This window comes from Bufo gargarizans, chromosome 3, assembly GCF_014858855.1.
Source record: "Bufo gargarizans isolate SCDJY-AF-19 chromosome 3, ASM1485885v1, whole genome shotgun sequence".
Classification (NCBI taxonomy): Eukaryota; Metazoa; Chordata; class Amphibia; order Anura; family Bufonidae; genus Bufo; species Bufo gargarizans.
Window position 1 is genome coordinate 608,898,956 of NC_058082.1, and position 15,873 is coordinate 608,914,828.

The 15,873-nt window shown below is 44.8% G+C and overlaps 1 protein-coding gene across 2 annotated transcripts in view; it reads right to left on the reverse strand.

Moving 5' to 3' along the window:
• The window catches only part of EPHA3 (EPH receptor A3), a 352,384-nt gene that overhangs the window by 50,587 nt on the left and 285,924 nt on the right, over positions 1-15,873 (reverse strand). For both annotated transcript variants that reach the window (XM_044284515.1, XM_044284513.1), the window contains exons 10-11: positions 4,419-4,544; positions 212-397 (exon numbers count right to left, since the gene is read on the reverse strand). In XM_044284515.1, coding sequence (XP_044140450.1) covers positions 212-397; positions 4,419-4,544 — 312 coding nt within the window. The remainder of the gene's footprint in view (positions 1-211; positions 398-4,418; positions 4,545-15,873) is intronic.

The window sequence follows — 15,873 nt, forward strand, 5'->3', positions numbered from 1 at the left end:
ATGATATTAGCACCTAAGGAAATCCTGCGTCAGCTACTGTAACAGGGTAACAAAACTGCAACCCTAAAACACACATCTTTATCGGACATCATACATGTTCCTCTAGAAAGAACATTTTGCTACAAAGTTTGACATTATTTGAGTCAGTTTTTTCATTTTACAGCTGAAACAGTCAGATTTGGGTCATTTCCATCTTTCCATCGGGACTTACTTTTAGTGACTACCCCTTCCAGCCGTATGATGTTGGGATGCTCGAACTGCCCCATAATGCTGGCTTCACTCAGGAAATCCCTCCTCTGCTTCTCGGTGTAACCGACTTTCAGGGTTTTAATGGCCACACTGATTTCTTTTTTAGATGGCAGTTTCAGACGACCGCTGCATACTTCACCAAATTCTCCTAGAGGAAAAGCAGAATGAAAGAACACAAAATCTGAAACTTGGAGGTATAGGAACTGCAGAAGAAGAAGCACACATTGAAAGAACACACCAACACCACAAACGTAAAAATAACATTATATGACACCGGCTGACCTGTTACAGCTGAAGACATCTGTGTTGGTCCCATGTTTATATGTGCCCGCATTGCTGAGAAATATTAGGTTTTAAAATATGCAAATGAGCCCCTAGGAGCAATGGGGGCGTTGCCATTACCCTTAAAGGCTTTGCTCTCTCTATGTAAATGCTGCACCCTTTGCACTTTGTTTGACTTTAGGAGAAGTCAGGACAAGGTGTGATGACGTTTTCACTGCCTGGGCCTGTCAATCAAAGTGCAGAGGTTGCGGCAGTTACAGAGAGAGCAGAGCCTCTAGAGGCTCATTTGCATACAGTACAGTTCAGTAAAACTTAATTTTTCTCAGCAATATGGGCATACATGAACATGAGACCAACACAGATGTCTTCATCTGCCAAGGGCACATGTAGCACTTCTTTTAAGCTGTTTTTTCCAGAATGCACATCAGTTCTTATTAGGTATATATCTGCGGGCATTTACACAGCAGAAAGTGCTACTGGAGAAAAAAGAATACTATAAAAATACACACAAAATTTAGACATTGATGTCCTATCTTCACAACTGGTCCTCAATATCAGATTGGAGGGGGTCTAACACCCAGCTGTTTCGGGCAGCCGCCGGTGCTGGGAACTATTCAGTGTAAAGGTTGTGGAAGAGGACCGCCGGTCTGATCCCATTCAAGTGAATGAGCGCTGAGCATTACTATGCCTGGCCCAGAAACTGCACATTGATGGAGCCTTCTGTCCAATTCCAGCGCTAGCAGCTGCCCGAAAACGTCTGGGGGTGACGGGGGTCGGACCTCTGCCAATCTGATACTGATGACCTGTCCTGATGGGCCATCAATGTCTAAATTCTGTAAAACCGCTTTAATTCAGAGGCCGCTTCCTCTTACAGTTAGCTCTGTATCAGCTCTGTATTTTTCGGCTTGCCGTGTGAACATAGCCCGAATGTCTGTAAGTTATTGTACAGATATTTGAGTACAATGAGAGTTTACATGTGTCAACCCAAGGCTCATACATATAGCAATGATGTGTGCCAGAGCCATAGACATGCTGCTGTGTGGCACAGTAAGGCCTCAGGTCCACAGCCGTATCAGTTTTGCGGTCCGAAAACTGTGATATGCAGAATACGGATACGGTCCGTGTTATATCAACATTTTCTGCCAACCCATTGACTTCAATGGGTCCTGGGTCAGCATTTTGCATGTCCTATCTTTTCACAGAACGAACATATGGATTCAGAAAGCACATGGATCACCCGTAAAGAGACAGACTATGTCCACAAAATGTGGACCGTGGACCCACCGAAAATAATTGGAACGCAATTAGAATGTGGACAGAACACGGACATCTGCGATTTGTGGACCGCAAAATGGATATATTAGGCATGGTGCCTAATGCTGAGCTATTCTGTTGTGTAAGTAAGGCTTCCAGGGGAGATAAGGCGTCCTACTGAGCAGGTCATGGTTCATTTGCTTGGATTCACATGGTTTTAGACAGAGAAGCAACTCTGTATATCACTAGATGAAATCAGGGGCATACAGAGGTACAGCAAGGCCCCACAGACTTCTATGGGAGCTGCATTACGATTAGCCCTTGCTGAGGAATCATATAATAAAGTAATGGCTGCTTTATTGTGCTCGAGCGCTCATTGTGTTACACTTCAGTCTGATTATTATAGGAGATCCGACAATCGTGCACACAGTAGTGTCCAGCTCACTAATGCAAACTTCATCATCCCTAACAATATGCATATGTTCTAAAATTAGTCTTTTTTTTATCTTGTTAACCTTTACCTATGAATGATACACTTTACAACAAAAGCATAAATCATCAGCCAAACAAGCTAGCATGCGGTTATTTGCTTTGGCCGTTTCCAGACTAATAATTGAATGACCCTTGTCTTCCTGTCATTTCTTATTAGATAAAACTGGAAAACATGGCCGGTGATGGGAAAACATTACAGACATAAATATCTGCAGCGCCGTTGCCTTGGTGCTACACAGTTCACAAAAATGGTCCATCTGCAGATGTAGCAGAGCCGAGTTGATCAGACACAGACGAGTTTGGCAAAATGTTTGTGATTTTGCACAGGGCTGCTTGTTATATTCGCTACATTGTTACCAATGTGACAGGGCAGATGTAGCAGAGTCTACAATGTCAACAGCACAGCAAATGATCATATGGGTGGTGTGATATTCATGGTTTACAATGGGCGTTTCAGGCGCCAGTTTTAGTGAAAACCCTGGTGGAGTTGGTGCATGCCCGTTAATAAATGTGCCACCTCTTCAGGCTGTCCACGCGCCCAAACTGGCACTTAGCCTAAAGAGCCCGCCCCCATCTCGACTGAAGATCCTGAGCAAAATCTTGTGCTTGGTGACATATGACGTCACCACTCCGGCTGACCATTACACGCCACGCAAGGTTTCGTGCTGGATCCTCAATCAAGATGGCGGCAGCCGGCTCTTAGCGATCAAATTGATGAGAAGTATGTTTTTTTATTTTTTATTATAGATCTTAATATTAATGTCAGATGTTATTGCTGATCCCGGCATCTGAGGGGTACAATGATGGGTGCAGCACAATCGTCATTCCCTGTCAATGCACCCACTACTTACAAAGAACTGCGCTTCAAGACAAATTACAATTTTTTGGGTAAAATCTGGCGACACATCTCTAGTTGTGAAAACTTAAATGAATTTCACAAAGAAATTTGATTTGTTACAAATTACTTTGTCATGAATTGCATTCCATTGTATGTAGCGGGGGCAATGACCGGAAACGGCGATTGCACTGCCCTCTCTGTCATTGAACCCCTCAGATGCCACGATCATCGCTGATCACAGCATCTGACATTAAAATTGAGGCATTTCATGGGTTAATCAGGGTAAAAAAAAAAAAATACTCACCCTATCCATTTGCTAACGGAGAGGCCGTCGTGGCCATCTTGAATGAAGAAACCGCGCTAAATCTTGTGTGGTGACATAATGACGTCTTCCCGCTGGCTGGCCGCTGTGACGTCACGACTGATGACATCCCTGCGCCTGGGCAGCAAGGGGACGTCCCCATGTCACCACGCGCAATAGTTTGAGCAGTTTCCTCAATCAAGATGGCCGCAACGGCCTCTCCATGAGCAAATGCATGAGGTCAGTAGTTTTTTTTATATATTTTTTTTATTTCAGGAAAAATAGATTCGTTACACCTAGAGTTAAATAGCAAAGTCAGCTCTGCTACATCTGTTTATATAACATCTAACAGTCTGTGCATTGACAATGTCTGTGTCGCTGTCATCGACGTTATACTGCAAACTGCTCGGCATTAATATTTTATGGCATATTTGGTACACGCAGTATATTATTATTGGCTAGTAAAAAATAACTAGGAGGTATTAAAATCAATGCAGAACCTGCGGTTTTTATAGAAAGCATTTCCAGATACAATTCTATTAAATATGTCCTCCCCGCCTGCGCAACCAGTTATGTACATTTAAAGGACCAGACCTACAAATAATCAAAGCGACATGCCTGAGCTGATAATAAAAGCCGACACTGCTACATTTTGCAGCCGGCCTGCTGGATGCATTGATAGAATATAATTCCCAGCCAGTTTAAGGGACCACAAAGACCAAAATGTAATATACTGCATATATAATAAAAGAAATGACGGTGTTACCCAGGTGTATACAAGCAGCTTTTATAATGAGGACTATTATTGCCATTGCAACCAGCCTCTCATAAAGTGGAATGACTAATATCGGAACATTATGCCTGACAGCAAATGTATATGCCATGCGTCCCCAGTCACAATCGGTTCTGTTTAGTGGGTCGCTACAGCTCACATATAACACTGACATAATTTATCGATTTTTCAGTTATTTACTTGACGTAACCCGGGATTTCCTTCCTTACCTGCTCCAATGACTTTATCTATGGATATACACGTAGAGTCCAGTTCCTTGGCAAATTCATGCACCGCCTGGGTAGGATCTTCATAGGTATGAGGGTCGACGTACGTCCTGAGTCCAGGAAACTTTACTGTTAAGGAAGAAAAGACAACATCTGGGAAGGGGTGATAGTACATTCATTAAACGCAATTCATTTTGGTTGTATTCACACTTGTACGGCTGAGCATTTCTTAAAGGGAATGCGTCATCAGAAAGTGACCTGTTGTTTAGATCACGTTTTTATGTTAAACATATTTATTAGAATGTTTGGTGATTTTTTTTATTAAAAAATTTCCATGTCACTGTCTATATAATTTTTTTTATCTAACCCTGCAATTTTCAAAATGGCGATTTTCAAAATATGTTAAGACCTTCTGACTTTTGAGAGCAGCAAAATGGGCCATACACACAATGGATAGGAGGGGACCAACATACCAACATATTATAAATAAATTATCCTTATTAAATTTAGGCAAAAACTTAAAACTGCATACAAATGGAATGATGCAAAAAAACATACAGCACAAAGGGCCCAAAAACTAATAAAATAGAAGTATATCAACAGTAACTTGCATATGTAGATAAATAGACTACACTAAGCCTCTCTGATGCCAGCAGAAGTAACAATTTGTATATTTAATTCTCAGAAATGCAAAGCAGCAATTGCTGGATTACAATACTCTGCATGCATACTAGTTGGTTTCCCTAATGCGAAAGAGCATCTCCAAGACACCAACAAAGGCCACTTAGCTAACTAGGGAAATTTTCTTTTGAGACACACAGTTTCATTTTCTTTTTGGAAGGAAAGCAGGCTAGCACATCTCTTTTCAAGTGGAGTTTTACGCCGATTTTTTCTCTCTCTGATGATTATCAGTTTATAAATATCTAAATAGTCCTGGAAGTGTAAGGTAGTAGTTAGAGATGAGCGAATATCTAAAAAATTTGATTCAACCAGTTCGCAGAGTTTTTCAAAAATCGCGAATCGCGTTAAAAAACAGCTATTTCCTGGCTGCCTTGCAGTTACACGCATAGTGAGTCTGCTGTGGTAGTGAAACAATACTATGAGTCAGTATGACATGCAGATGACAGACATCGCTCTTAGAATCACTGTAGTAACACGCATAGGGAGTCTGCTGTGCTAATGAAACATTACTGTGAGTCAGTATAACATGCAGATGACAGGCATCACTCTTATTTTGGCAGTTAGGAGCGCAAAACTGACCAAATAATGCAAGTGTGAACTCAGCCTTACAGGTCGAAGTTAGCGTCAAGAAGAAGCGCACTCCTTTTACACAGTCATTAGCTGATTCCACATAGATGTCTACAGAACCTGTTCTATTAAACGCCTATACAAGTAGAGCCCCCCGACAGAGTGGAGAGGGTGTCAGCAGTCAGTTTGTGTTGACGTCACTGATTATTTTGCACTTCCTCTGATCCGTCAGAACAATAACCCCCCAAAAAAGGATACTGTCTGTGGAGCATCCTCCTTCACTCGGTCAGCATTTGGTCAGTAATCCATCAGTATTGTTAAAGCCCAAAAAAACTGGAGTGGACCCAAAACAGAGATGACACGTAAATGGAATATTTGCATGTCTTCTGTGTTTTGTACCCACTCCTGCTTTTGGCTATCAAATCATAAGCCAATTCTGATGCAAAATAGGGACCATGTCATGCAGGCCTTACAGCTGTTACATAGACAGGATCCGTTGTGTGTCTCATTTTTCCTTCCTTCTGACAGATCAGAAGAAGGGTCAAATAAACGATGATGTTAGCAAAATAGTGGTCCAGTCATGAAGTGGGGAGGGTGGGAACAGCATGAGAAGTCCACAGAGTGGCCCTATGACATAGCGGTGATGTAGAAGCAGCATGAGGAGACCGCAGAGTAGCCCAATGACAGAGTCTGGAGGTAGCAGCAGCATCAGGGGAGGCCACAGAGTGGCACAATGATAATGTGGTGGTGGCAGCAGCAGAATCAGGAGTCCACAGAGTGTGGAGATGGCGGCAGCATCAGGAGGAGGCCACAGAGTGGCACAATGACAGAGTGTGGAGGTGCAGCAGCATCAGGAGGCAACAGTGTGGCAAGGTGACATAGTGTAGAGGTGGCAGCAGCATCAGGAGACCACAGAGTGGCAAGGTGACATAGTTTAGAGGTGGCAGCAGTATCAGGAGACCACAGAGTGGCAAGGTGACATAGTGTGGAGGTGGCAGCAGCATCAGGAGACCACAGAGTGGCAAGGTGACATAGTGTAGAGGTGGCAGCAGCATCAGGAGACCACAGAGTGGCAAGGTGACATAGTTTAGAGGTGGCAGCAGTATCAGGAGACCACAGAGTGGCAAGGTGACATAGTGTGGAGGTGGCAGCAGCATCAGGAGACCACAGAGTGGCAAGGTGACATAGTGTGGAGGTGGCAGCAGCATCAGGAGACTACATAGTGACCCGATGACAGAGTGGAGAGGTGCGTTGCAATACCAGTACCAGCTGAAGATGGTGGGTGAAAGAAGGATCACTTGACATAAGATGTGTGGCTTCATGCGGGTGGCAGCATCAGAATAGTAGCTGAGGCAGGTAGCCAGAAGAAACCGGTCTCTTTTATCAAAGTGTTGGTGTGGCACCATGGATGATCTAGTCTGATGCATCAGGCATTGGTGGGTGGCTGATTCACGCCTGATTCATCTTGATAAAGGTCAGTCTATCCACATTTTGGGTGGACAGACGAGTTCTCCTTGGGGTAACTATGGCGCCTGCCACACGAAACACCCACTCTGATGCCACACTACTGGCTGGGCAGGGCAGCTTTTCCAGGGCAAACTCTGCCAGATGCTGCCACAAATCCAAGTTTGGCTGCCCAGTAGTCCAGCAGATCTTCAATGTGGGGTGGCAGGGTGCTATCCAAGTATGCCACCACCTGCTGGTTCAGGTCTTGCTCCAGGTCTAGTTGCTGCTACTGGTGAGTAGTTTCTTCACTAGGCGGGTTAAGAAAGCTGCTCATCAGTGACTCTAGACTCAAGTTGCTGCTGATGGAGCTGGAACTGCTCCTACCGCCCACCCTGCCACAGCAGCCATGGCAGAGGAACGTGAGCGCAGAGGGCGCCCCTGGTAAGACCTGCGAGAGGATGCATGATAGAGCAGATAGGCAGTGGCCAACTGACTACATAGGATGTCTCTATAGTAGTTCAGTTTGTCCTCCCTCTCAGCGGGTGTAAAAATAAGGCTCACATTTTGGACCGGTAGCGAGGGTCCAACAAGGTGGAGAGCCAGAAGTCATCCCTCTGCCGAATGGTGACAATTCAGCTGTCACTACGCAAGCAAATGAGCATGCATCGGGTCATTTGTGCAAGTGACTCGGAGGGACTCCCTGCCTCCATCTCCACTGTATACTACCACAGTGTGTCTGGGTCCTCTACCTCGTCTTTCTCATCACCCTTTAGCTCCTCTGGCTGCTCCTGCTCCTCCTCTCCTGTCACCTGTATAAAAATAACTACCTATTTCGCTACACATTGCCTGTGCCCCAATGTCCTCCTCCTCCTCCAGTTCAGCCCCCACAGGGATCATATAGCTGTGAGATCTAGGCGCCACGTCTCCAGTCCCCTGACCAGCCAGATTTACCAGCATCTGTTCCAGGACATGAAGCAGTGGAATTATGTTGTTCATCCCGTAGTCCTGGCAACTTACAAATAGCGTGGCCTCCTCAAAGGGCCTGAGCAAATGGCAGGTGTCACTCATGAGCTGCCACTGGCTGACATCAAAGTTACACAGGGGAGCACTTCGCTTGGATCATCAAGAAATCATTGATGGCCTTTCGCTGTTCATATAGTCAGTCCAACATATGGAGGGTGGAATTCCAACGCGTGGAAACATCGCATATCAGCCTATGTTGGGGGATACTGTTCTACCGCTGCAGCTCAAGGAGGGTGTGCTTTGCGGTGTACGAGTGGTTGAAGTGCATGCAAAGTTTCCTGGCCATTTTTAGGATGTCTTGCAGATGGGTGGAAGACTTTAAGAACCGCTTGACAACCAGATTGGCTCAGCCCTCCTTGACGGAGCGCCGACACCATGTTCTTCCCATTGTCGGTCACCATGGTTCTGATTTTGAGTTGTCACAGAGAAAGCCAGGATTCAATTTCTTGATGAAAGACACGGAGCAGTGCCTCCTCTGTGTGACTCTGTTCACCCAGGCAAACGAGGTGCAGAACAGCCCTGCCCTGCACAAGTGGTATGCTGGAGGGGCACTGTGAATTGTCCATGCTGTGGAGGCTGAGGAGACGGTGGAGGATGAGGAGGCAGAGGTGGACATTTTCACACGACCAATAGCAAAAGAACGTGGAGGCGGAAGCGTCACCTGGCCAAGGTCCTGGTGTGGCTATGCAGGAACCACATTCACCCAGTGGCCAGTAAAGGACATGTATTGTCCCTGACCGTAGTTACAGCTCCACACGTCGGTGCAGCCGTGCATTTTGGCAGACACCGACAGGCTTAAGCACTGGCTCACCTTCTGTTCTACATACTTGTGGAGTGCTGGTACTGCCTTTTTGGCAAAGAAATGATGGCTTGGGACTCTCCACCTTGACTCGGCACAAGTCATCAGTTCTCTGAAAGGTGCAGAGTCCACAGCTTGGAAATGGAGGGACTGTACCACCAGCAACTTGGTCAGAAGCACGTTCAGCTTCTGCGCCGTTGGATGAGTGCACGCATACTGTTGTCTCTTGCCAATCGCTTCAGTGATCGATTGCTGATGGAATGACTGAGGAGTAGGAGTATCAGGACCATTAGACGATGAGAAGGACGGACAGCTCCCTTCGGCTGAGGTGGTGGAGCCTTGACTACCTGAAATCGTGTGTGTGCCACTGGGTGATGCAGCGGTTGCTGCGGCAGGCTGGACAACCACATCAGAGCCACGGTTCTCCTAGGTCACTTTATGGTGACGCTGCATATGTTGACGCAGGGCCGTGGTGCACTCTGGCCATGCTTCACCTTCTGCCCACAAATTCGACAAATAGCCATGTTCACCTCCTCCGGTGGCTTAACAAAAAAACTGCCACACCACCAAGTAGGTGATTTTACCCCCAACACTCTGCACTGACTGAATGCTACCGCCACTGCTTCCATGAACCCCTGCACCACTACTTTCCAGGCAGGTAGGCTCCTGCGAAGCGGGTTGTCTACCCTGGGCACGTTTGGCTCCCGACCTCGCACTGCTGCCACCCTGCTGACTCCCACCATGCTAGTGACTTTCTGGCTCCGCCGCTGCCTCACAGGCAAGCTGCTACCCTCTTCTCCCGATGATAATGAAGCCCCTAATTCACCCGGCTCCCAAGTGCGATCAGCTACATCATCATCATCTAGTACTGTCTGCACGTCACTAATGTCCTTCTCAACGGTCTCTGGGTCAGGAGCCTGACCGCTCGCAACACCAGCTCCCATGCCACTCTCCTCATCACTACTTGCACGCCTAGCTGAGGAAGCGGTGGATGTTTCCTCCTCATCTTGGCTGGCCAGTAGCTGCTGACTCTCCTCTAGTAGCTCGTCCTTGCTGTATAGTGAAGCTGAGCCCACAGCATATAATACTTCTTTGGCTGAGGGAACAGAAAAGGAAAGAGGCAGGTTAAGGACAGGTGAGGGAACAGGGACTGCTCCGGGGCCATGCCAACTAAGGGTTGTGTCTGACGAACCCACCAACTCTTGGCTGGGGGTGTCTGATATCACTTCGGACGAAGTGGATGACCGAGTCAACCATTCAAGAACCGCTGAGTTGCTGGTCAAGACACAACCGCTAGATGACACCAGGAGCTCAGGCCTCTCGCTGCGACCCCTGCTGCCATGCCCCTTTTACTCTGCTGCGTCCTCTGCCTGCGCCACAAAGGCCTCTGCCACTCTCCTGTGCAGGGCCTGGCACTTCTCTGTCTGACATACTGTTAGATCAAATAAATAAATAAAAATGAAATTAAAACACCCCCAAAAAACTCTGTAATTTTTTTAACTTCACCACACACTGATTAATACTTTTTTTGTGCCACTAATACACGCCAAAAACGGCTTTAGAACGTACACGGTAACTGCACCGCTGAATAAAAAAAATAAAAATGTTTGCCACTAATACACACCAAAAAGGGCTGTAATTTTCTCACTTTACCACACAACGGCTAATAAGCCCTTTTTTCCCACTAATACAAGACAAAAAATGCTTTAGAACATATAACTGCACCGCACTAGGGCAAATAAGACATTTAAATATTTTCTTGCAATAAACCCTGCTAATGGCTGTATCAATCAGCACTTGCACCCCAATAACAAGAACGGTTTGCTGGAATTACAGAGCTGTATAATGGCAATTTGGGTCCCCCGTCAGTGCAGCAAGGTGTAATAGGATTGTTTCTATTACATAGGCTGTAACCTCCCCTACTGAACCCTGTTCTGCTTCAATACTGTGGAATGATTCCTCCCTATCCTTTCCCTGAACCTGAACTTCTTTACCGCAAAATAGAAGTTTTAAACTCTTTTCTACCACTGTCCCTAGCGCCTGCTGATGTCTCTCCCTGCACTAAGTACACTGGAAAATGGCTGAATCCAAGATGGCTGCCGCTATTTATAGGGCTGTGACATCACAGGGCTGTCTGGCTGATGATTGGCTGCATGCATGGCATTGTGCGTGAGGCCTCATTCCCAGAGTTCCTTGCTCCATGTCCTCACATGTGCAGCAGCCATTTTAAGAAAAAAAATGCAATTCGTTACGACGAAGCGTTAGGAAATTCGGATTCGGTGCAAGTCAAATGTTTCCTGAAATTTGGATTGAATTCCACTTTGTGAACTTCGATTCGCTCATCTCTAGTAGTAGTCAGCACTTATTAGATATGTCATACTTTACTTTTATCATATGGTTTATGATTTTGGAGAGATTATTGGTAATGGTCCAGGGCAGAAATTTGTACCAACTAGTTTAATCTATTTAATTTAAATAAGTCTCTAGTGAGAGCTCTGTTTTTTCATGGCCCCTAATCCTATAATTCTTTACACAACCACCCAATCTAATATATAAAGCTGAATGCATGTGTGTATGTCCGCTAAAGGAATCCACACAATCACATTTACAATCACGAAATTTAGCACACAGGTACATCAGGTGTGCGGGAAGATTTTAAACCAGGTCTCAGCTCTCTAGCACATACCGTTCCTGAGATATTCCAAAAAAACGCATTAGCCAATAGAAGCCAGGTCACATGACCCTTATTAGCCAATAGAAGCTCACGCACCCTTAGTCTCCACATACACACAGTTTTACACCAGGTTTCCATAACAACTCAGCCATTTTTCTTCACTGCTGTAGGTCAGTTTTAAAGGGGCAGGGCGCTGTGGATGACACTGTTAAGGGAACAGAGTGCAGTGCTGTGGAGGTCATTCAGACTACTCTCAAAAGACGGATTAAAAAAATCTGCCCCCAGGTCTACTAAACTACGCCCCGGATTTGATTAGGCCACACCTACTCTCACTCCACAGCCGACGAGGATTGAAAAAATGAAGGTAAAAATCTAATTCAGGTCAGCTGCAGGGGTGGGAGGGAGGGTGACTTTCTCCCTGCAGCTCATGCTCAGACAGCACAGTGCTTCTGTCTGAGAGTGAGCTGTTCAAAAGGACATCCCTGTATCTGTCCACCTGTATCTGTCCAGGCCCTGCGCTGGACGGAGGACAGGGAGTCTGAAAGCCGGACTTTCCAGCCTAAAACTGGACCTCTGGCCATCCTAGGGGCAGGCTGCTGTGGAGGTCACAGTTAAGGGGATGGTCCGCTATGGAGGTCAGTGCTAAGTGGCAGATTGCTGTAGAGACCACTGTTAAGGGGGCGGGATGTTGTGGAAATCACTGTTAAGGAGATGGTTGTGGAGGTCACTAATAAAGGGGTGGCCGCTGTGGAGGTCACTGTTAAAGGGGCGGGATGCTGTGGCGGTCACTGTTAAAGGGGCGGGCTGCTGTGGAGGTCACTGTTAAGGGGGCAGGATGCTGTGGAGGTCACTGTTAAAGGGGTGGGCACTGTAGAGGTCTCTGTTAAAGGGGCAGGGAACGGTGGAGGTCACAGTTTAGGGGCGTTCCGCTATGGAGGTCAGTGTTAAGGGGCAGGGTGCTGTAGAGGTCAGTGTTAAGGGGGTGGGATGTTGTGGAGGTCACAATTTAAAGGGAATGGAGCTCTGTGGAGGTCACTATTAAGGGGGCGGGTTACTGTGGAAATCACTGTTAACGAGACAGGGTACTGTGGAGGTCACTAATAAAGGGGTGGCCGCTGTGGAGGTCACTGTTAAAGGGGAGGGCGCTGTGGATGTTACTGTTAAAGGGGCGTGGTACTGTAGATGTCACTATTATAGTGGATACTGTCGATATCTTTTAATGACACACACAAACATTAAATGAAATAGATTAAATATACCCGTGCGAAGCCGGGGCCTTCTGCTAGTGAAATGATAAACTGCAACTCAGAAAGGGGTTTCCAGTTACCCCTGTATTTTTGCTCAGAGCTTTTGAAACAATTCTGCTGTTTGTCAATTGAAACAGTCAGCAAGGTTACGTGAAGTTAAAGGCTATGAATACCTTTAGGGGCAATTTTTATGATTGCATTTTACTCATTCTGGACAAAAGACTGTCATGAGGCCCATGGTGTTGCTGTTCTGAGGTCTGGATGTCTAGTCCTTATCTCTAAATGCCTGACAGCTCATAAACACTTACTTAAGTCATATTACTATCAGTTTGATTGAATTTAGCTAAAATAATTATAATGTTTATAAGCTGTCAAAGGTTCAGAGATAAGGGCTATACATGGAGTCGACAGAAAGTGACAGTCTGCAGACACTCTGAAACTTGACGTGGTTATCCTGGTATAGATAATCCTCAGGATAGGTCATCATTATCACATTGGGGGGGATTCGAGTCCTGGCACTTCCACCAATCAGCTGTTTAAGGGAGCGGCTGCGCTCACCGGAGCTCTGATGAGTGCTGTGGTCTCTTCACAGCTTTACTGCAACTATACCAAGTAACCAATATACGGTGACTTGACATGGCCTAGGAAGAGGCCGCGGTGCTCATGGAGCGCCTGGCCTCTTCTAACACCTCATCAAGAGGGTAGGTCATCAAAAGTAATTCCCGGATAACCCCTTTAACCCTATAAGACAAAAATAGCAGAACATTTTTAATAACAACCATTTAAAACAACAGATTTTAGCCCCAAATAAGTAAAAATGCATACCTAGAATCCATGGGCACCCAGGCCAAAACTTTTGTTCTAGACAGACAGTCTGCCTACCAGCTCATGACTCGTAACCCTTGCACCACCCTAGGGCAAGTGCTCCAACCCCCCCTCCCCATTTACTTTAGAGTCCCATTTAATTATTTTTGAAATAATTTATTCAATTGTCTCTCTTTTTTTAAATCCAATGACATATCTAAATAGATATATTGGCTACTTCCAATCTTCCGGTGACTGTTTTGTGTTTTGTGCTTCCCTTCTTCCACCCTCTTATTACCTGCCATTATTCTCTTCCTTTCTATTTATTTTAAAGAGGAAATCGAAGGTTATAACTGAGCGGGTCCTTCTGTTTCACACATAAATAATGGCACATTGGTTTCTCCTAATACTCAGCAAGTTTAATTAATTTTCATATAATAAATGGTTCTGGCTGTTTTACGGAAATACACTTTAATTCAGCAGAAGGGTTTAGAGATGGCTGAACTGGATTTGTAACGTGTTAAACGACAAATTAATTTTGGGGCTATGACTATCCACAGAAAGGTTAAAGAGAAGGAGAAGGAATTAGCTGCTTTTCCTATAAGACTGGGTCATTTTGTTTGCGGGGGGACTCCACATAAACAGGGCTCTTTGTTAAGGGTAGGGGTGTTAGGCTACAACGCCTAGGAACGCTGATGAATTGTTCCATTGTATAGAAGGTGCTATAACTCGCTGCCTGTAAAAACAATACAATTAACAAACACAATTAAGGCCAATGTAAACATCGCCTCTGGCGAAACCGTAAACTGCCTGGTAATGATCATTCGGAGCTTTGAGGCCACAGCTTTAACTCCCCAGATGGTGAAAAACTTCCATTTAAAGATTCGTCCTTCGCTTGCAATAGGCACTTTCTTTACGCCTATGTGAAGTACATACAACAATAAAGCAAAAAAGTAATGATCGCTCATGAAGGGAGAACCATAGAGATCCCGTTCTACTTCTGTATGACGTATTTCAGTTTCCAGGACATAGGGGGAGATTTATCAAGATTGGTGTTCTCATACGCCAGCCTTGATCCCGTGTACCTGAGTGAGATGCACCCAAACCCAGCCCCTCCCAACAATGAACGCCTTCCCCATTCTCCGCATGGGAAAAGCGTTTCGGCCCCAGGAGCACAGTGTGTGATCTGTCTGTGAAGCCTCGTAACAAATCAGGCTCCTCTCTGCCCTGCTGTGCACCAGAAAGTAAATGTCCCCCATTAGCTCCAGGTGTCTGCTATTTAAAACATTGTTAAACCCCGGACTTCCATCGAACATGTATAGCTGTGGTCCTGAAGGGGTTAAATGTATCTATCCATCTATCTGTCTCATATCTATCTATATATCTATCCATCTATTATCTAATATCTGTCTAATCTCATATGTATCTTCTATATCGATCTATCTATCTCTCTATCTATCTATCTCTCTCATATCTATCCATCTATTATCTAATATATTTCTAATCTCATATGTATCTTCTATATCTATCTATCTATCTATCTATCTATCTATCCATTCATCTATCTATTATCTAATATCTTTCTAATCTCATATGTATCTTCTATATTGATCTATCTATCTATCTCATATCTATCTCTATCTATCTATCTATCTATCTATCCATCTATTATCTAATATCTTTCAAATCTCATATGTATCTTCTATATCTATCTATCTATCTATCTATCTATCCATTCATCTATCTATCTATCTATCTATCTATTCATCTATCTATCTATTATCTAATATCTTTCTAATCTCATATGTATCTTCTATATCGATCTATCTATCTGTCTGTATATCTATCATGGCGCTACACTCCATCTCTTAAGCTTTTTAATGAAAGCAATCTGCAAATTGTAGATCCTTACAAAAACAGTTTGTTTAAAAGCGGTTCACTGAAAAACCTTCAAAATAATACAACAATCCTTTTCCAAATGCTCCATTTACTGTACAAAGCTTAAAAGTTAATGTTCCAGAAATATTTCCCATCATAGCATAATGGGGGAAGCTTTCGCTGTAACCCTGCGGTTTCTGCCTGCTCGCCAGTAGAGAACTTGATAGAGGAAATGATAAGTGTGTGTCAAATTAAAGGCAGCGAATAATTACATGAAATGTAGCATACAAAAAGATCACAAAAACAGTTGTGCCGATATTGTGCCCCCGACACCCATGT